The sequence below is a fragment of the Bos indicus x Bos taurus genome, chromosome 11 (assembly GCF_003369695.1).
Source record: "Bos indicus x Bos taurus breed Angus x Brahman F1 hybrid chromosome 11, Bos_hybrid_MaternalHap_v2.0, whole genome shotgun sequence".
In the NCBI taxonomy this organism is placed as follows: Eukaryota; Metazoa; Chordata; class Mammalia; order Artiodactyla; family Bovidae; genus Bos; species Bos indicus x Bos taurus.
In genome coordinates, this window is record NC_040086.1 from 13,896,559 (window position 1) to 13,917,616 (window position 21,058).

Sequence of the window (21,058 nt, forward strand, 5' to 3'; positions counted from 1 at the left end):
CCTGCACCTGAATGAGAAGACCCATTGTACAGCTCCCACCCTAGGGAAATGCCCAGAGAGAGAGGAAGAGGGGAGAGAGGGGAGAGAGGGGAAAGGGGCAGACTTTGGAGTGTTGCTCTCGAGTCTATAGCTTAAATGACCGTTCTGCCTCAGTGGTTCTCAGGCCTGGCCACACATTAGAGTCACTTGGGTGCCCAGACCAATTGGTCAGGGGCATCTCCAAGGGTGTGGCCATGGCCTTGGCATTTTCCAAAGCTTCCCAGGTGATTCTGATGTGCAGCCAGGTGGGATCTGGTACCTACCTAAGGTCAAGACAGCAGCTGAGTCAAGCGTGAGTCATTTGTGACCAGGTGAGGTGATGCTTCCCCTCACTGTGTGATTTATGCTACAATAATTGGCATAATTAAGCCTAATATTAGTAGAAGCTTAGGAAATTTAAAAAAAATGTTTGTAACCAAACCTTTTCTTGGCCCCCCCCCCCACCCCAGTAAAGAGCAACTGAGAAGGCTGCCTATATTCCAAATGAGTGATGGGGGAAAAAAAGGACCTCTGTCCATCCCCAAACCAGCAAGTCTAAATTGCCTTAGAAAGTCTAACCCTGGCTGCCCAATGGAATCATCTGGGAGCTTTAAAAATACTGATGCCAGTCCTTACTCCCAGGGACTCTGACTTAGTTGGTCTGGGGTGTGGCCTGGACATCAAGATTTTTTTTTTCCAAGCTCCCCAGGCCATTCCAATGTGCAGCTAGAGTTGATTTCACTGGTCAGCCTTCATGGTGGCTTTCAACTTTGGCTTCATCAGAATACCTTCAGCCTTTTCTTTAAGACACCCAGGCCCCGTTTTCAGAGGCTTTGATCTTCGAGGTCCTGGGAAGAGCTTGAGTATCTAGGCCACAGGCTATTCTGCCTCCCACTGCAGTTGGGCTGCTTGGTGCTAAGACTCGCCACTCTAAGAGCTCACCTAGGCCGTGACCTAGAGTCTCATGTACTGGGTTGGCCAAAAGGTCTTACAGAAAAATCCAAATGAACTTTTTTGCCAACCCAATATTTGGCAACAACTCATGTAATTCTTGTGCCTCACCAGGGAAGGTTTCATTCATAAACACGCTGAGCACCCTATTTCAATGAGACTGGGGTTTGAATGTTTGCAGCTGTGACCCTAAGGGGACAAAGAGGCTCGGACCTCCACTGGAGCAGTTCTGAAGCAAGGCTGGTTGTGAAGGGCCCAGCACTCACATGTTAGGAAGAACAAGAAAGTCAGCAAAGTGTGACTCAGTCTGGGGGCTGTCTTTCCTGATGAGTTAAGATGGCATTGTTTGGGGGCATCTTTGCAATTTGCTATACCCACAGCAGAAAGACCTCTTTACAGGGCAGTCAGCAGCCCATCTTCCCTTTTGCTATGTGGTTTGTGAGTTTGCCATTGAATCAATATCCCAGAGTATCTTCCAAATCAATTTGCATTACACCAGAAAGGTCTCCTTCACAGTTAAGATCCTTAGTTTTTAAACTCTAGAATCCACTCCCCACCCTCTTTCCCCATGCAGTTGTTACTGTTGGGATTAACAGAGATGATTCATGTAGGAGTTTAGCATAGCCTTCAATAAGCTAATGTTGTAATTAGCACTAGGCTCCCACTCTTTTATTTAAATAGGATTTCTTGGAGTCCCCAGCATTGATTTGTTAGTTCATAGGGTTTCCAGCGGAGAAGGCAGTGGCAACCCACTCCAGTACTCTTGCCTGGAAAATCCCATGGACGGAGGAACCTGGTGGGCTGCAGTCCATGGGGTCGCTAGGAGTCAGACACGACTGAGCGACTTCACTTTCACTTTTCACTTTCATGCATTGGAGAAGGAGATGGCAACCCACTCCAGTGTTCTTGCCTGGAGAATCCCAGGGACAGGGGAGCCTGGTGGGCTGCCATCTATGGGGTCGCACAGAGTCAGACACGACTGGAGTGACTTAGCAGCAGCAGCAGCAGCAGCAGCAGGGTTTCCAGAACTAAGCAGTTGAGGCAATTGAGGAGATGTTTGAATCCTCCTTTCCAGAGCCTGTGGATTAGAGGAGTTTAAGCTGGGTGAAATTGCCTCTCCTATGGCCTGGATCTTTATAATGGCTGTGCAAATTGTCATCACACTCTCCTCCCTAGGAGGAAACAACACCAACACCCAACTACAGAGACGTCTCATTGACTTGGCCACAATTCCTGGTTAGACATCTAACAAAGCCCAGGCTCCCCAACCCTCTTCTGTTCAGTGGTTCACCAGAAATTTTGTAGAGCTCCGTCTTGCCTGTAGGAGCCTGGATGCTGGCTTCCAGTGAAGCTGGCAGGAAGGGCAGTCACAGAGGTGGGCATTGTCCTGAGGGCCTTTAGGGAAAGACAGGCTATAGAGATCCATGGAAAGAGCTTTGGAAAATGGATGGATGGATGAATGAATGAGTCTTCAAATTATATCTTCTTGGAGAATGTGGTCTTTGAGATGGAGTTTGAGGAAGGAAGTGAGGAATAATGTTGCAGGCAGAGAAGGTAGCAGTAGCTGAGATGGACAAGGGGAAGGTAATCATTCATTCACTCATTCATTCACAAACAGGTGTGTGTCCTGAGTGTCTATGTGCTGGCACTAGTTTAGTTGACACTGGGGGGTGGAGGACTGATGGGTTGGCTGAAATCTAAGTGACAGAAGATAAAGTAGAGGGGGTAGATCAGGGTCCTGCAGATATGGGGTGTTGGATGCTAAATGAAAAGAGGAGGAAGCCCACAACCCAGGTGAGAGCCATCAGGGTGCAGAGTGAAAACTCACAATGGCTGGAGGTGGCACCCTTTGCAAGATTCTCTGTAGACACTCACAGCTTCATTTGTGCATTACCTGTGCCTGCTGTTTATCGCCTCTCAGTCTCAAGTTCAGTCCACACTTTAGCTTTCTCCTGGTGGGAAGGGACCAGTGCCTTTGTTTTCTCCCCTGCGTACAGGGTGAGCTGTTTCCTGACTTTGGCCTTCACGTGATCCTGTTATTAAAACCAACCAAAAAAAAAAAAAAACTTGCCCCTGTTTCATAATCCCCACCCCGAAGTCATCTCCCTCCTAGCCTGAGCCTGTGAGAGTCTGCGCTGTTATTCACACTTCCGTGGTCCAGATCCTTTTTCAAGCAAAGTCTTCTTGCCAGAGCTCCCGAATCTTCCTCCTCCCCAGAGCCTGCTCCCTCCTTAGGTCTGCGGAGAACCCTGCATTGTTGGCCCTAGAACCTCAAGTCTCCTTTACTGTTTTAAGATCAAGAGCTTAATCTGCAGTGTTTTTATCCCAATCCTGGATAGTATACAGGGGCAGCAGCTGCTGAGTGAGCCGTAACCCAGACCCTGGGGTCCACAGATCTGGGAATATGTTTCTCTCTCTTCTGGCTCTTTGCAACCCTATGTAGCCCACTAGGTTCCTCTGTCCAAGGAATTCTCCAGGCAAGAATACTGGAGTGAGTGGCCATTCCCTTCTCCAGGAGATCTCTTTGACCCAAGGATTGAACCAGGATCTCCCACATTGCAGGCAGATTCTTTACCTCCTGAGCCTCCCTGGCATGGTGGTCACAAGCAAATGACTTGACTTTTCTGTGCAAACTAAATGAGAAAACATGGGTCAAATGTAAATTAATCTTTAACTGAAAGCAAGTACCTGAATTCAAACTAAAAATGCCTTTAAATGAGGTACATAACGATTGAGCTTTGGAATAAAGAGCACCAGTGGGAAACTTTACCATTAAGCAGTCTTAGAGACTGAAGCTGTATGCTCCAGTATCCCAGGCTGTGGCCTTAGGCAGCCATTTTTGCAACATCTCCTGTTTGCCTTAATTTTAAACCCATACAGTACTTGTTCTTTTAACATTAAAATGATTAAGATTTTGTTAACATGGAGCAAAAGCTATCCTCCAGGAAATACCCTGTATTTATCCTGTGACTCCTGGCATCTGGGGTCTGGAAGCCCCCAGATTAAGGGAATCACAAATGTAAGACCCCTGGGGCTTTTCAGGCCCTACAGTTACGAGACAGTGCTGCTGGTTCTACTCCAGTACGTGCCCCTGTGCGCTGGATCACCTGGTAAATGCTTGCAGGACTAATTAACCCTGACAAAGAATATAAAAATCAAGCCACAGTCTTTGTCTCCTGATGGTTTAGTGTGTTTTCTTTCTCTCATCACTGGGAATTCTGAATACACACATTTAGTTTAAAAATAACCTGGTTTTTTATGAACTGCCAAAATGAGCTTCACGTCCTAGACACATTTGCTGCCTTCCTCACTCCCCCAGGATCTGGCATAGTAACCATGATAACAGAGTGCTTCAGCAGCACCTTGCCTCCGCAGATAAGCTGATGAGTTACCTCGTTCTCCAAGCAAGAGAAGCCTATGCAGGGGAGTCGGGGCGATTTTACCGACACCTTTGCCTCCAATAGCCAGGGCTGGAGGGGCCCCTTTGGGCTTTTTTGTAGGGCTTGGGTCTCTCCAGTCCAGTCCTCCTGGGGAGTACAGTGAATGAGACCTCTGCCTGGAGAGCGTGCTGATGTCCCTGTCTTCCTCAGCTGCCACTCTGGGTACGTCGGTGCACGCTGTGAACACGCAGACCTCCTGGCCGTGGTGGCTGCCAGCCAGAAGAAGCAGGCCATCACCGCCTTGGTGGTGGTCTCCATCGTGGCCCTGGCTGTCCTCATCATCACATGTGTGCTGATACAGTAAGTCTTCACTGCCCCTGAGGCCGGGTCCCCCACCTGCCTGCCTTCCCGGGGCTATCTGCAGCGCTCCCAGATAGCAGGGCCACCTTGGCAGTTTACCGCTGTGATGTCTGATTGGTGTTAACAAAGCGAAGAAGGATTTTGGTGAAAGCTGAGCGGTATGAAGGGCACACAGCCTGGGAGATCTCCAGCAAGTGGGCCTTGACTGGAAGCAGAGCCAAAGGCTTGGAGTCTTCACCATTGTGATGGGGGTGTGCAGGGGTTCCAGAGGGAACTGGAAAGGCTCCAAGCCTCCTGTGTGCAGTTAACAGCCACACTTCCTCTCTGCAAATCCTAAAGCCACTGTTGCTGTTACTCCCTCTGCTCTTCCTCCAGACCTCAGTTGCTGCCTGGCATCTTCCAGGAAGCCTTCCTGAGCCCCTTTCCGGGTGTTCTTAGCCTCATTTGCTTGCCTATATCTCCCAGTTGGATTGCTCTGCAAAGGGACAGACCCGAGGGTTGTATTTCCAGTATTGGGCCAGAATACTGGCCCAATATTCCCTGGAAATATGGGTAGCAGGTGCTCTGAGAGGATGAGTTTGCCATGACCAGAGAGTGTTAGTCTTCAGAAAAAGATCTGAAGCCATGGAGTTGCTTGGCTTATTCTTTCATTCCTTCCGTGGGTCCGTACAGTCTACCTACAGTCCCTGCTTTACTGCTTGCTGGCTGCTCCTGATGGATGACCCCATCCTGAACCCACGCAGCCCTGCCAGCCTGAAGTGGTTTTTTGGCCCAGTCCTGACAGTGGTTCTAAGTGACCCAACTGCTGCTTTATGGAGCAAACAGCTGGGCCACCGGGGTGGGGATGGGGGGTGTGGAATGACTGGTCCCCTCTGTCAACTGGAGCCTATTTGGCCAACCCAGAGAGGAGCGGCCACATAGAGCTGGTCTTTTGGGGGTGGCCAACAGATCCTTCCGCAAGTGGCCCCAAAGGCTACCTCCTTGCAAAGCCCTCAGCCCTGTGCTGTGATTGTCCCTCCGGAAGCTCCAGGGGAAGGATAAGTAGAGCCCGGAGCTGCCCAGCAGGCCCCTCCGGCAGCCACTGCCCCAGCTGGGCACTCCTGCCAGGCTCCTACCCAGCCCGTGTTCTCTGCACCTTTGCAGCTGCTGCGAGGTCCGAAAACACTGTGAGTGGTGCCGGGCGCTCATCTGCCGGCATGAGAAGCCCAGCGCCCTCCTGAAGGGAAGGACTGCTTGCTGCCACTCAGAAACAGGTAAGGAGGCTGCCTCGAGGGAGGACTTTTCCCTCAGGAGACACTGTTGGGTAGAGAAAAGGACCGCCTGTTTCAAGTCAGGGCAGAAGTTCTTGGAGGGTGAAGCAGAAAGAAGGGAGAAAAAGAAGAGGACATTTATCCTACCAAGTCAGATTCAGTTTATTCCAATGTGTCTTTTCCTCAGAAGGTGGCTCTGTTATCCTTACCTGTGACTGTGTGACCTTTAACAAGTAACTTAACATCTCTGAGCCTTGGTTTTCTCATTAAAAAGATGTCGTGCAAATTAAATAAGTACTGAGATGAAGAACCTGGTGTATCACAGACTGGAGACACACAACAGATGTCCTTTCTCTTTCTCTTGAGAAATCATCTTCCCTTTCCCAGCAGTGAAATGATAGATGCGGCTTTTAGAAGGTCTTGAAGGACTCTGAACTCTTAGAATCTTGTGATCTTCATTCAGCTTACCATTGTTCCATGAATATTTTCTCCAACATCCGTGAAAAAGACTGGACATCTGGCTAGAATGCCAGACTCACATCTCCAGAGCCTTCTCCAAGCATCCCTAGCTCCAGGCTCCTGGAGTCAAATAGCAAATTAATCCAGACAGGCTCTGAAAAGTCACACATGAGTGAGTTTCTGGAATGCTTGTTTGACCAAAAAGACTGTCGTAAACTTAGCGTTCCTTTTTAGGAAGTGGTTCGTCAAGAGACAATCACCCCAGCCTCATCCACCTGAGGGTGGCTTCTCTACTAAATAGTCAGCTCAAGGTTGTGTGGAAAGGGCAGGGAGAAAGTGCCTGCTGCACTGCTTAGGCCTCCTGGTGGTCTGACCTGGAGGGAACTGAAGGCAAGGGGCCGCTGTTACTTGATCTTCATTTCAAGAGCCATAGTAATTGTGCATGAGCGGTTCGTTTGGTTTAGGAATGTGCTAATTCATTGATCCTCGCAGTAGTCTTGAAGAGGGTGTGGGTAAACTGAGTCTGCCAAAGACCTGTGTGGAAGGTCTGAGTCCCTGGGGGAGCTAGGATGAGACCCAGGGCCTCTGAAGTCCCCACTCCCGTTTCCTCCACTACCTCGCGGTACCATGCATTGAGCTAATGAAGATAAACATTTTTGTTTGGTCTTTTAACACCAATAGAAAAAAATTGTGTATGGCTTTTTAAGAAAATTGATAGTATTTTTGTACCCTCAGTCTGCACCTTGGCAGAGTCATTTAGGGTGGAGTAAATTTCTTGTTAATGTCACTTCTTCTCTACCTACATTTTGAGAGAATGTTGGCTTTAAACCCAGCAATGGGTCTGACCTTGCAGAGATGGCCAAGGCTAAAGCCCCTCTTCTTAAGACAATGGGTACACTCCACCTCCAGGGAACCCGGGAGAGACCAGTGCAGGAAGATGTCCAGGCTGGACTGGACTCAGGAGCTGCTGGGGACTGGGTGCACCCTGCTTCCCCATGACAGGCACAGAGGATACCCTCAGGACCCTGCTGCTGCTGCTGCTAAGTCAATTCAGTCGTGTCCGACTCCGTGCGACCCATAGACGGCAGCCCACCAGGCTTCCCGTCCCTGGGATTCTCCAGGCAAGAACACTGGAGTGGGTTGCCATCTCCTTCTCCAATGCATGAAAGTGAAAAGTGAAACTGAAGTCGCTCAGTCATGTCTGACTCTTAGCAACCCCATGGACTGCAGCTTACCAGGCTCCTCCGTCCATGGGATTTTCTAGGCAAAAGTACTGGAGTGGGGTGGCCCTCAGGGCCCACCCATTGAGAAATAAGGGGGTCTATTCTTCCATGGCCTTAGAGGAAGCCATTCTGCTGCCAGAGCCCTTGACTAGCTCCTGAGCTGCCCACTAAGCCGCTGCTGATGAGGGAACTGGCAGCAGATGGGCTGAATCACCTCCAGTTGAATGAAGGCCTTCAACAGTGTGTGTCCCTGTTCCCTTCTTTCCTTTGGTGCTGAAAGCACAGATTCAGGAGCTACTGCCCCTGTGGTCGAACCAGCAGAATGTGGACTTGACTGCCCGAGAGAACCCAGTGACTTGGGCTGGTGCATCCCCAAGTTTCTGTCCCATGCCAGTTTTCCCAGCCTGGCTGGAGTGTGGCCTGCAGAGCTTAACCTGTTTTTCCTTCCTTCCAGTGGTCTGAAGAGCCCAGAGGAGGAGTTCTGCCAGGTGGCCTGGAGCAGCCAGAGGGAAAAAGGGCTTCTTGAGTTCGGCACAGCAAGGGCTGCCAGGCTTGGGCCAGCAGGCCTTTCCTTCTCTGCCTGCCATCACCTGTGCAGGCTTTTTGTCTTACGTGGGCCTTCCTTCAAAATTCTGTCCAGAACTCTGTCTGCTTGGGGTTATCCGGTGTGACCTGGAGAAGAAATCGGTGGACCACAGTTTAAAGACTGGTCAGAAATGAATGGCACGGGGTGGACCTCCTATTTACCTAATGACCTATGTGCTTCGTCATCTGCATCCAGGTGTGTGTAGGTGTGTTCTGCCAGTTACGGATACCAGACCCGTCTCCCCAGAATAGTCTCCATCGTGCCTGACACTGGAGTTCCTATAATTGTTACAGTTTTTTTTCTTATCTGCTTCTTGGGGAAAATGGTGGAAAAAAGCATCACTGCTTTTTGCTACATGAAGATGCCAGTGGAGGAGGAGGCATGCCAGTCCTCTGTCAGGAAACCCTCAAGCAGCCCAGTGTCTTCCATGGACACATGACGTTGAAGACCTTCCTGAGCTGTTGCCGTCCTCAGAGCTAATTTCTTATTTATTAGATGGATGATGATTTATTTTAATCTCTTAAGTCAGTGTAAAAAGTGTAAAAGCCTTTCAGACATCTACATCAATGATCCATGTATTGCTTGCCAAAAAACTAGACTGATTCGAAATGCCTGGTCTCTTTGGGACAGCTAAAACTTGGGGCGGTGGTGGGGGAAGCACCAGGATGGGTGGAGATGGAAGAAGAGGAGGAGTTACTGATGGGAGCAAAGATTGGGGTTCAGAGATCATGCCATTTAATACACAAAACTGGTAAATGCCCTACGATACATTCCTGCTGAAAAGTTAGCAGAGCTTACAGTGGAGGCCTGGCACCTTATTGAGGAAGAGGAAGAGAGTCTGTGTGTGTATCTACAAGGAGGAAACACGACAGTGACTACACTGCTCTTATTAAACCTATTAACCTTCTGGTGGGCCGTCCGAGAATCTGTTTAGACATAGAGCTTTAGCAGAGAGCAACAGGCATTTGGAGTTGCACCCATGAAAGGGGACCAGTCACTTATTTTCCATGTTGCTACTTGGTTGATTTGTTGCTTTATTTTGAAAAGGACAAATTGAACTTTCCTATTTATTTTTAAGCACTAGGAGAAATATTCCAGTAATTTTATTTTTCTTTTCCATTCAGGATGCTAGGTTTTTGTTTTTTGTTTTAAAACAAAAACTCTTAATAAGCTGCCTCCATCACGTGGGTCTTGCTTTTCCCTCAGAGAAGGAGAAGTTGTTCTCCTGGGTACTCTCCAACCCAATGGGCCTGCTTGTGGGAAACCCCGGTTCACTCCAACTTCGTGGTGGAGCTCATCCCTAGGAATTGTTATTAAAATTTGCAAACAGGGAAACAATGAAATAATTTGTAAACTCCTTATGTGAGGGAACTCTTATTCACCAATATTTGAAAAATGGGAGATCTCTACCTATTAACCCTTCAGTGCCTGTAGCTCCTCACTTCATGAAAGGGACTTTTAAAATATGTCAAGTGAGCTTGAAATTCCTACCAGGTCATTTTGTCCTGCTGGAATTCTTCTGCCCAGCATGTCTATTTCAATGCATTTTCTCTGTGTTTCTCACAGTTAAGAAAATTATATGACCTGTGTTGCAATTCTGGCACTTGTATTGAATGACGCTGCACCCAAAGCACCGAGATTAGAAATGGGATCTGTTCGCCAGCAGCGTAACTGACATAGCTTCTGGGGTCTAGTCATGAGAGAATATACGCTTAAGTTCGCATTCCTTACACAGGTCCTACAGCAGCGGATCTGCGGGCTGGGGCTTCACCCCCAGAGATGCAGTTGACACTGGTTTGTGGACCCCAGCTTGCCGCCCCCCCCCCCTTTTTTCATCGGGCTCTCCTGAAAGTCTGATTCCGGTATAGAGAGACTAATGGAAGTGGAGTGGCATCATTGGTTTTTAACTTGAAATCACATATTTACTTTAGAACAGTCTTTCCTCAGTCTTTTAGAGACTGTTTGAGGTCTGGTTGCCTTTAAAGAGCAAGAACTGATATTGGGAATGTCTTGTGGGGTTTTCTCCACCTACTGAGGAAGGATCAGTGTCCAGTCTGTAGGCACCTAAGGGCCTTTGCAGAAGGGTGAGGAGGTGAGAACCAAGAACCTTCTTGATTTCCCATGGGGACTTCATACTTAGTGTCTGTGAATGCTCCAGTCACAGCTGCCGGTGCCCCCCGCTTCCAGTGCTGATATAGCCATGCAGTGCACAGGCCCAAATGTGTGCCACCCTGGGAGAGTTGGAGGCAGAGGCTGGGATCAAGGCGGACCTTTGTCCATGTCCAGGTTATGAGAACCTTGCTTCTTTAGTGATTTCTCTCTCAGAAATCAGAATGGCCACTAAGCATTGGATTCCTATGCCATTTGTGGCATTGGTACTTCTTTGGTTAGATATAAAAATGCCCCCTTTTCAGGTTAAAAATCGTCTTCTAATCCAACTCTGTAGGTTCCCTGTGTTTCCTTGCTTTTTACAAAGCCAAGTTCATTATGATTAGGGACTTGTTCCCAAGATCTGACCTGGTGAGCAGCTGCAAACCAGGGGATGGGGAACACAGCTGTTTCCAATATCTGTCTCAGGAGAAATGCAAAACCCCCATTTAAAAGGGGCAGGGGAAGAGAGAGACTGCTTCCAAATCTTCAGTGGAGCCTGGATTTTCCCACTGCTGTACAGGCTGTGACTTCTTTAAGCATGCTGGCAGGAAACATCTTCTTCTAGATGGAAGGATATACAGCAGCCAGTCCTGATTGGGAAGACACATCTGAACACATGTGGTAAACAAGCAAGACTTGTGTGCCAGCAGAGGAGAGGGGCAGAATGTCCCCAGACTCTATTTTCCCATGAAAGGAGATGGTAGAATTGACATTACCCCCACCCGCATTGGTGAGGGAGGAGGTGCACCTCCAGAGCTTTGGGGAGCCTGGTCTATGCAGGTGGAGCACGTGTCTGCATCTTCAGGTTTCCCGGGTCCAGGCTGCTTCAGTGCACATGTACCTCTGGCTGCTCTTCCACCGGGTCCAGGCTGCTTCAGTGCACGTGGACCGCTGGCTGGTCTTCCAGGCCATTTTGACAGGAACAGTTCAAAGAGGCTCCAACACTGTTCGGGAGATCCTGATCCCATAGTGGGATCTGGGCTTTGATTTCTCCCAACCTGCTCAGCTGAGGAGGGGGCAGGGGGGTGATTCAAAAGCCCAGGACAAAGGAGGACATCACAAAAACAAGAAGAACACGTATGTTTGTTCTTAATGTTCCAATAGAAGACCTGTTCTCTAGCCACTGATTTTATCAGGCTTTCTAAAAGGTCTCATGGTAAACACACACAGTACTGAACACAACGCCTCTTCCTAGTGTAATAATACTGAAGTGTTCAACTTTTCACTATCTTATTATAACAAACCTGATGCTTTTTTTTTTTTAGAACTTGTTACTCTGACTTCTGTATATGTTGCACTGAAAAGGTTAATATTTAATGTTTTAATTTATTTTGTGTGGTAAGTTAATTTTGATTTCTGTAATGCATTAATGTGATTAGCAGTTCCTTTCTTTAATATCTGGATTATACTTATTTAAAGAGTAGTGAGCAATATAAAATGCCGTTGTGTTTTTCAGTAATGTGTATTGTTGTCAGTTGTACTGTACCTTGTTTGGAAGGATGAAGGAATGAACTCTTTTTTTTTTTCCTAAATCAAGACTGAAGCTTTTCTTTCATGAGGTTGGGAGATGGCTGAAGTACATTAAGATTTTTCTCTGCAAATGTGAATGGTGCGAAAAAAAAAATAGATGCTCTTTTGCAAAATGTGGGAATCCTAAAATTAACTTTAGTTGATCCCTATATGCTTGTAAAAACCAAATTCTCTGAAGTTCTTCTCAATATATATTTCATTTACTGTATGTCCAACAATACGCTAATTAGTGTGGAAGACGAAACAGACAACCCCTGCCCCAAGGAATCAGAATCTGCCTGAGATCAACTGACGTGCAGAAAATAATTCCAGACTCATTCCAGACAAAATACAAATAAAGCCTGAAATTGTGATGTAGAGGAGTGTGTGTGTTAATAGCTGTAATTCTCCACATGTGGTCCCCAGACCAGCACCATCGCATCACCTGGGAGCTTCTAAGAAAGGCACATTTTCAGGACCCACCCCAGACCTATTAAACTCTCAAGATGCCATGCACTCTCTACCTTCCAGATGAGTCTGATACATACTCGAGTTTGAGAACCATGGTGCTATAGGATTCCAGGAAGGGCAAATTCATGTGGGCCTAGAGTTTTTAGGAACGGTTTTCTAGAGGATGTTCAGGGGAAGTGAAACTTAACACAATTTACCCCGTAGCATTCAAGGTTAACAGCCATCAGGTAGTACAGTCTTGAGGTAAGGCTTGCATTTATTTGGATCTTCTCAGCCTAGTTGAAAAAAAAAAACAGGCCTGTCCATCTCCTTCCACACCACTGCTCACACCCACCCCCACTCCCCTCTGCTCAGTTTCTGACTGTAAGCACTTGTTCTAAAACTGTCAACCCAGTTCTTACAAGCCTCACTGCACTTAAATTCCCATACAAGCCTCTGCCATTCTAACCCATGCATGGGCCGCTGGTGTGCAAGGTGAAGCAGGGGAAAGTGAAACCGTCGCTGTGAGAAGCAAGAGCTAGGTCGAAAGGCAAATCCAGCTCTCTGAAGTGAAGGAGGTGCCTGCGGAGCCCACTGTCCAGGCCTCAAAGGTCTTAGCATTGGCTTCATGGGAAGACAGCCACCCAGGCAACTCCTTGTTCTGAGTGTCCTGTCTGGTATCTGTCCCTCAGGAGGCCTTTACCCACCTCTGAGGGGAGGGGGGGACAGACCTCTACCTGAACTCAGTGTCCCCCTCATGACCTTAATCAGTCTTCAGGGACATCTCCAGGCCCGCTTTCTAAACCACTGAATTTTCTAGTTGGCCCCTTTCTTCTCCCTAATTTCCAAGCCTTCCTGCCAAGGCTCCCTCTTCCATTTCTGGTGTCTGGTATGCTGGACTATCTAGGGTGGTGGGGAAGGACCTATCCCAGGAAAAAGCTCCCTTGAACTTGGAATCAACCAGACCTTCCCTCATTTATCTAGGTGATGTGCGGATGCCCACTCGCATCCATGCTGTGCATAGTTGGGGCCTGGTCTTTGTGGATGCTGTCGGCCCACACTTCAGACCCCTGCTTTGCCTGGTTGCTCTGTGTCCTGCCTCCTGCCTGGCCAGTTTTGGGTGCTGAAGTGTGGCCTAGCCTTGCCCTCCCTAGCTTGGAGCTCCCTGCCCAGCAGCAGCCTGGAATTCTAACCCCAACTCTCTTTCCCCATCTCTTGAAATTCCGTCTTCCAGTTTGCTCTCCCCAGGACTAGGTTCCAAGGTCTTGAGCCTTATGCCTCTGCCTTTTATCCTCAGAAATAGGAAATGACATGCCCATGGTCACACAACTTTGGGTCTAGCAATGCCTGTTCTACTAGGCTAGCATCTCTCTCCCCAAATCAATTGAATCCTAGAATCTGTTGGGGTGGAGCTTGAACATCTTTTAAAATCTCTCCCCATGATTCTAATCCTATCCCTACTGACTTCTGGAATACACCAAGCCCCAGGGAGCCTTTAGCATAAGAGAGCATTGATGCCCAGAGCTGAGATATCCTCCCAGGGCTTGCCACCCTAGTCCCTGCTTAAGAATCCCTTAATACCCAGCAGATGTTAGCCCTGGGGAAACATGGAGGCTGGGCCCTCCTTTCAAGGGAGATGATCTAAAGCAAGCAACAGAGAGAACACCTGTGGGAACAGGGGCCCCTGAGGAGTACTGCAGGGTACTTGAGGTCATGCAAGCCTGGACAATGGCTTTTCAGGAGCCAGATTTCAGATGTGAGATTAAAATGTGGTGACATTTATCCTGAAAATAAAAAGGAGATTGGGGAGAAGGAAAAAAAACAAAACCTCTCTCCAGGCACATTTACTCAATGGAAGCTTCAGGCCCTGAGGCGCAGCAGCACGAAGTGCCCCAGGACAGGAGGAGCCCCGCTGCCATGAGGCCCTCTAGGGCAAGTCCAGGCCTGCCACTGGAGCCCCTCTCAGGGTCAGGGGAGTGGGGTTGAGAACTGGGCAGGAGAAGAGCTCCACTCCGGGGCTTAACTGCCCTGCATATTCCAGGGAAGGACTCTCCCCAGGTCTAGAAATGTGACGTCCCAGAAGGACTGTGCTGTGACAAGCTGGCATCATTTAAACCTTGTCCCATCAGAACAGAACAGTGGTGCCCCAGCCCTCCAGCGTGGTCTCCCCCTGCCTTTGTACAAGAAGCTCCCCAGACAGAGCCCAGGGGCTCTGGGTCCCTGTGGTGGAAAGAGGCCTGGAGCTGCAGACCGGGGCATGGTTACAGCCTCACTTCTGGGCTGTGTCACCTGGGGTGGTGTTGAGTCTTTCTGAGCCTCCAGTCCCTGCCTGTTTAGCTCAGGGAGCTGTTGAGATAAAACTTATAAACACCCACTTGCTCAGCCTGATTCTTGAAATAAAACTAATGCCATTGATAAACTGTCCAGCTCAAGGGAGGCCTCCTCCATTCTCTAGTGGCATTCAATTCAAGGTAAAAGCAGGCATAGGGGAGGAGCGTAGGAGAAATATTTCCAGAGAGCCGATGGCGAAAGGGGCCACATTCAGAGGGTCGTGGTCCCAGGGCAGCACCTTGAGAGATGGTTAAGGACCCAGAGGAGTGAGAAAGAGTGTCCTTGGACATAGGAAGGTATTCAATATGCCCTCAAGTTGCCGGGCCAGAGACAAAGAGGTTGACTTCAGCTCAGCAGCGGGTCTTTCTCATGGTTAGAGCCATCCCCTGGACTACTGTGCTCCCTAACACCTAAGTGATCAAGCAGAGACTGGGTCACCAGCAGGGACATAGTGGGTGCCCTGGTGAGCTACAACGTGAGCCAGAAGACCTCTGGGGGCCATCTTCCTCCAGCATCCTGACCACCATCTCCAGCCCAAGAGTTCCTGTGTTATCCCAGCACTCCAAACCTTCACCTACCACAGCACCCTTCTAGAATAGTCTTTGGGAACCCAGACCTAAGCCTCTGTTTTCCCCTTGTTTTTCTGTGGGTCTTGTAGCGTCCTGGAGCTTCTTGGTGATGGAGGGGCATCTCAGGCCCTGCCCGGTCCCCTTCCCTCCCACCTGCTGACTTCAGGTGGAGGTGGTGGTGGTTTAGTCACTAAGTTATGTCTGACTCTTGGAATCCCAGGGACTGTAAGCCCGCCAGGCACCTCTGTCCATGGGATTCTCCAGGCAAGAATACTGGAGTGGGTTGCTATTTCCTTCTCCAGATTCCCTTCGTAGTACAGCAGAAACTAACACAACTTTGTAAAGCAGTTATACTCCAATAAAAAAAAAAAAAGAAAAAAATAAGACTGGTTTTCAGACACTAAACAGCAATGCAATACAGGAGAATGATGCTCTTATAGATGAGAAGGAGATAAAGGAAATCTACAGTTGCATCTTCAGGCAGAAGTTCAGGGAGGAGAAACCTAAACAGAGCACAGTAGTCACCTTGAGATGTGAGGAGAGAGTTGAGAATTTAGGGAAGTCAAGGTAGGGAGAAAGTGCAAAGCAGAGAATCCGAGAGGTGAGGGCTGCAGCAATTTGCCTGTTAGCTTAGTTGATTAGCAATCGGCATGTGAAGAAAATTCCTGAGGGCAAGGAAAAGAAACACTGGGAAAGAGCAGGAGGAATAATTCCCAAGCCTCACAGAGGGCTGGGGACAGTTTCCATTCTCCACAACCAGAGCTGAGAAACATTGGGATAACAGGGCTTGAGCACTCAGAAGAGTACTGCCTTGGTCCTCAGAAGGACCATTTCGCCTGTGCTGGTCTCACCTGATAAAGATGAACGGCAGATCTGGAAAGAGTGAACATTTCTTCATAACTCTATCCCAGAACAAGGCTTAGACTCTCAACAAAATAAAACTTACAATGTCTAACCTCCAGTTCAATATTACCAGGCATGTGAGGGAGAAAAATATTACTTATCGTTAGGAGAAAAATGAATCATAGAAAAAGACCTAGCAATGATATAGATCAGATAACAGAACAAATCCCAGTTAACTGAAAAAGATTCAAATTATAACAAAACATGTTCTTTGACTACAGTGGAGTTAAATTAAAACTCAGTAACAAAGACATTTAGAAAACCGCGAGATATTGGGTTTCCCAAGTGGTGCTAGTGGTAAAGAGACACAGGTTTGACCCACAGCACCCGTCTAGAATAGTCTTTGGGAATCCAGACCTAAGCCTCTGTCTTCCCCCTGTTTTGCTGTGCGTCTTGTAGCCTCCTGGAGCTTCTTGGTGATGGAGGGGCATCTCAGGCCCTGTCCAACCCTCTTCCCTTCTGCCTGCTGGCTTCAGAGTCTGTGGCTTAACCATATTCAGGAGGGCCCCTATGCAGGGATCACAGGAGAGGGCCTTTCCTGGCTCTTCTCCATCCCCACATGCCTAGATATACTGGTGCCTTCCCAAGCCACTCTCCACCCCTCTCTCCCTGTGCCTGGCTGTGGACAGCCTTTGTAGGGCTCTCTTGCCCTCTGGCTTCCGGTTCAGCTTGTGGGAGGCTCTGAAGGAGAGATCAAGGTTATTTGCTTGTTTTTATGGTGCAATTCTCATCTGTTTTATTAAACTTGCCTATAGTTGATTTACAACATTATACTAGTTTTAGGTGTACAGCATAGTGATTTAATATTTTTATACATCATATTCCATTTAATCTAGATAGCATATTAAAAAGCAGAGACATTACTTGGCCAACAAAGATCTGTCTAGTCAAGGCTATGGTTTTTCCAGCGGTCATGTATGGATGTGAGAGTTGGACTATGAAGAAAGCTGAGCACCGAAGAATTGATGCTTTTGAACTGTGATGTTGGAGAAGACTCTTGAAAGTCCCTTGGACTACAAGGAGATCCAACCAGTCCATCCTGAAGGAAATCAGTCCTGAACATTCATTGGAAGGACTGATGCTGAAGCTGAAACTCTAATACTTTGGCCACCTGATGTGAACAACTGACTCTTGGAAAAGACCCTGATGCTGGGAAAGATTGAAGGCAGGAGGAGAAGGGGACGACAGAGGATGAGATGGTTGGATGGCATCACCGACTTGATGGACGTGAGTTTGAGCAAGCTCCGGGAGTTGGGGATGGCCAGGGAAACCTGGTGTGCTCTGTGGTCCATGGGGTCGCAAAGAGTTGGACACGACTGAGCGACTGAACTGACTATCAGGGACTTCCTCAGTGGTCCAGTGGTTGAGACTTCGCCTTCCAACGCAGAGGGGTATGGGTTTAATCCCTGCTCAGGGAGCTAAGATCCCACAGGCCTCACAGCAAAAAAAAAAAAACAACCAAAAACCCAAAACCGAAACATAAAACAGAAACAATATTGTAACAAATTCAATAAAGCCTTTAAAAGTCCACATTAAAAAAAAACTTATAAAAAACTCCTACAAAATAATGGCCGTATTTCCTTGTGCTGTACAATATATTCTTATTGCTTATCTGAGACAGGTATTTTATCCCCACTCCCTTCTAGGGCTTTCCTGGTGGCTCAGTGGGTAAAGAATTTGCCTGTAATCCAGGAGACTTGGTTTTAATCCCTGGGTTGGGAAGATCCCCGGGCAAAGGAAATGGCAACCCACTCCAGTATTCTTGCCTGGGAAATCCTATGGACAGAGGAGCCTCTGGACTACAGTCCACAGGGTCACAAAGAGTCAGACATGAGTGTCTCAACCACCCCCCTTCCAGTTCCAAGGCTGTGTTTCCAATAATTACACCCCAAGCCCTGGGCTTCCAGGGCCCTTCCTCCTCCCAGCTCTCATCACACTTCATTTACACAACTTCCTCCCCTTGTCCCTTTGGCTTTGAGTGGTAATGGCTCCCCACAGTTGCTAGTTTTAATTCTGCCAATCTTGGTCCCCTCAACCTCCACCTTGCTCTGTAATTTCTAGGAGTGCTTAACGAGAGGCTAAAAATTCAAATGCCACCAGGAGTGACGCTGTTAATCTGAATTAGCGCAACTGCTAGGTGGCAGCACAAATGCCCATGAGTAGATTGAACTTGGCGTGGGAGGTGGACATTGGGATAAACTGGGGTGCACAGGCCTCTTCTGAAGGGGGTGATCATGTCGCAGTTCCAGCCCATGATGAGTATCCAGCAAGGTGGTCTGATTTTCTTTTTTTTTTCAAAAGAAGCAGAAAATCTGTATTTTTCATGAAATATTTCCATTTCTAAATATGGCTCAAATTCATAAACCACCCTGGGGCCCCAGTGAAATCTGTCTGCGGGTCACCATTCGTTTGCAGCCTTCAGTCTCAAGCTGTTCGCTTGTCTGCCAGGCCCCTTCGCACCTCTCTTCATTTGCGGCTCTCTTTGCTAGGAATGGCTTTTTCTGCTTCTTGGCCTGAGCAAACTTGTGGTCCTTCAAGAACAAGCTCACACCTCACTTTCTCTCTGGAGCCTTCTTGAAGCCGCCATGCAGCGCCTTCCCTAGGCACCCAGAATACTTTGTACGTGTTAATATTCATGTTAAGACAGTCATCTCACTTTGCTGCCACTGTTTGTTAGCAAATTCTCCACAAGTTGTCCTGTACCTAGGATCATCTTGTGTCCCAGGTCATGAGCTTCTCAAGGTCAACAACCTCTTTCCTATACATCTTTGTAGCCTGAGCATTTAGCCTGATGGCTGAAGCAAGGTGATGCAATAACTTTTTGTTAAGCAAGATCCTCAGCTATACAGGGCTTTAGTTGGACCAATGTCTGTCTCTGGAGGCAGGAGACCAATGTCATGTGGGCTCACTGGGTCCTGTGGGGCTAGGTTATCCAGACCTGGATGCTATGCTACCATTAGGCACCTCACAGGTCAGATAGGTCTTTGGGATTCTCCCTGGTTTCCTATCTATCGTAAGAGCTTTGATTCCAGGCAGAAATACATTTTCTGACCAGTATCTTACCATGAACTTTGTCACAATCCAGGTGAATTTGACAGAAATATTTCCCCCCAGGTTTATAGAGATAGAAATGAGATATGACATAAGTTTAAGGTACACAATGCAATGATTTGATACACGTATCTATTGCAAAATGATTACCACAGTAGAGAAATGAACACTTCCACTCCCTCACATGGATACCATTTTTTTGTGTGTGCAGTGAAGACATTCAATATCTAATCTCTCAGCAAGTTTCAAGTATACAATACAGTATTTTTAACTATAGTCACAATGCTGTGTACATTTGTATCCCCAGAACTCATTCATCTTACAACTGTGAGTTTGTATCCTTTGACAAACTTCTCCCCCTTCTCCCCCCACTCCACCCCAAGCCCTGGGCAGCCCTACTCTGCTCTGTTTCTCTGAATTTAACTTTTTTAGATTCCACATAGAAGTGAGAGCATGCAGTCTTTGTCTTTCTCTGACTTATTTCACTTAGCATAATACTCTCGAGGCTTATCCATCTTGTCACAAATGACAGGGCTCCCTTCTTTCTCATGGCTGAACAATATTCCATTGTGTGTACAGGGTACCTCTTTATTCATTCATTCATTCACTGGTGGACACTTGGGTTGTCTCCATAGCTTGGCTATTGTGAATAATGCTGCAGTGCACAAGAAAGACAACCAGGCTTCATTTTCTTTAGTTATAGACCAAGAAGTGGGATTGCTAAAATAAATGGGTGTTCTGCTTTTAATTTTTTTAGAAAAAAATTTTTTAAAATTTGCATTTCCCTGATGATTAGGGATGTCAAGTGTTTTTTTGGGTATCTATTGGCTGTTTGCATGTCTTCTTTGGAAAAAATATCTATTAAAATCCCCTGCCCATTTTTGAATCTGATCGCATTGCATGGCATGAGTTCCTTATGTGTTTTGGGAATCTACCCCTTATTAGATAGATGGTCTGCAGATATTTTCTCCTGTTCCATGGGTTGCCTTTTCATTTTATTCTTCTTTTACTGTGTGGAAGCTTTTTAGTTTAATATACTCCCACTTATTTATTTTTGGTTTTGTTGCTTTGCTTTCGGGTCACATCCAAAAAATTATTGCCAAAAACAATTCAAAGACCTTTCTCCCTATGGTTTCTTCTGAAAGTTTTACAGTCTCAGATCTTACATTTAAGCTGTTAATCCATTTCAAGTTAATTTTTGTGAGTGTAATAAGATAGGGGTCCAATTTCCTTCTTCTACATGTTTTTATCCAGTTTTCTAAAAAATATTTGTTGAAGAAACTATCCTTTCTCCATTGAGTATTCATGGTTCCCTTGTGAAATAGTAGTTGACTGTATAGGCAGACTTTAGTTCTGAGCTCTAAATTCTGTTCCGTTGGTCTATGTGTCTACTTAATGTGACAGGAATTTTTTAATCCTGTACCATTCTACTCTCTAGGTTAGTCCCATACAAAAGAGTAGAGCCTTTGGAGAATGTTCACTCTCTCCATGGCTCCATTTATTTTCTCACTGATAGTCTGTATCCAGTAAACTTCCTTTAGTCTAGTAAATTAACTACTAGGCCCGGAGCCCTGTGAGCATCTTCTGACTGGGAATGAGAAGATATGTATAGATAAGAGGAGAATGATGGGAGGGGTTTTATCCTAGGGCTTTAGTCATTCTTGAGTTTGTCTGTAATAGGGATGGAGCAGGCTTGCAGCATGCAATGAATGGTATGAGACACTTAGCCACTCAGCCAATTGTCAGCCTCACCATGGTCCTGACAGAAGGTTCAGTGAGAGGTGGGTTTCAACCTTCTCCCCAGGGCCCTCCAGGCTGCACGGCCTCGGGCCAGTGAGTGAGCTGGGGGCCCCAGGGGCAGGCTGAG

The 21,058-nt window shown here is 47.3% G+C and overlaps 1 protein-coding gene across 2 annotated transcripts in view; it reads left to right on the forward strand.

Moving 5' to 3' along the window:
- TGFA (transforming growth factor alpha) overlaps positions 1 to 12,265 on the forward strand; it is a 118,674-nt gene extending 106,409 nt beyond the window's left edge. For both annotated transcript variants that reach the window (XM_027554949.1, XM_027554950.1), the window contains exons 4-6: positions 4,560 to 4,709; positions 5,853 to 5,962; positions 8,096 to 12,265. In XM_027554949.1, the coding sequence (XP_027410750.1) occupies positions 4,560 to 4,709; positions 5,853 to 5,962; positions 8,096 to 8,103 (268 nt within the window). In that variant the 3' untranslated portion in view covers positions 8,104 to 12,265. The remainder of the gene's footprint in view (positions 1 to 4,559; positions 4,710 to 5,852; positions 5,963 to 8,095) is intronic.
- Positions 12,266 to 21,058: the final 8,793 nt, after the last annotated feature.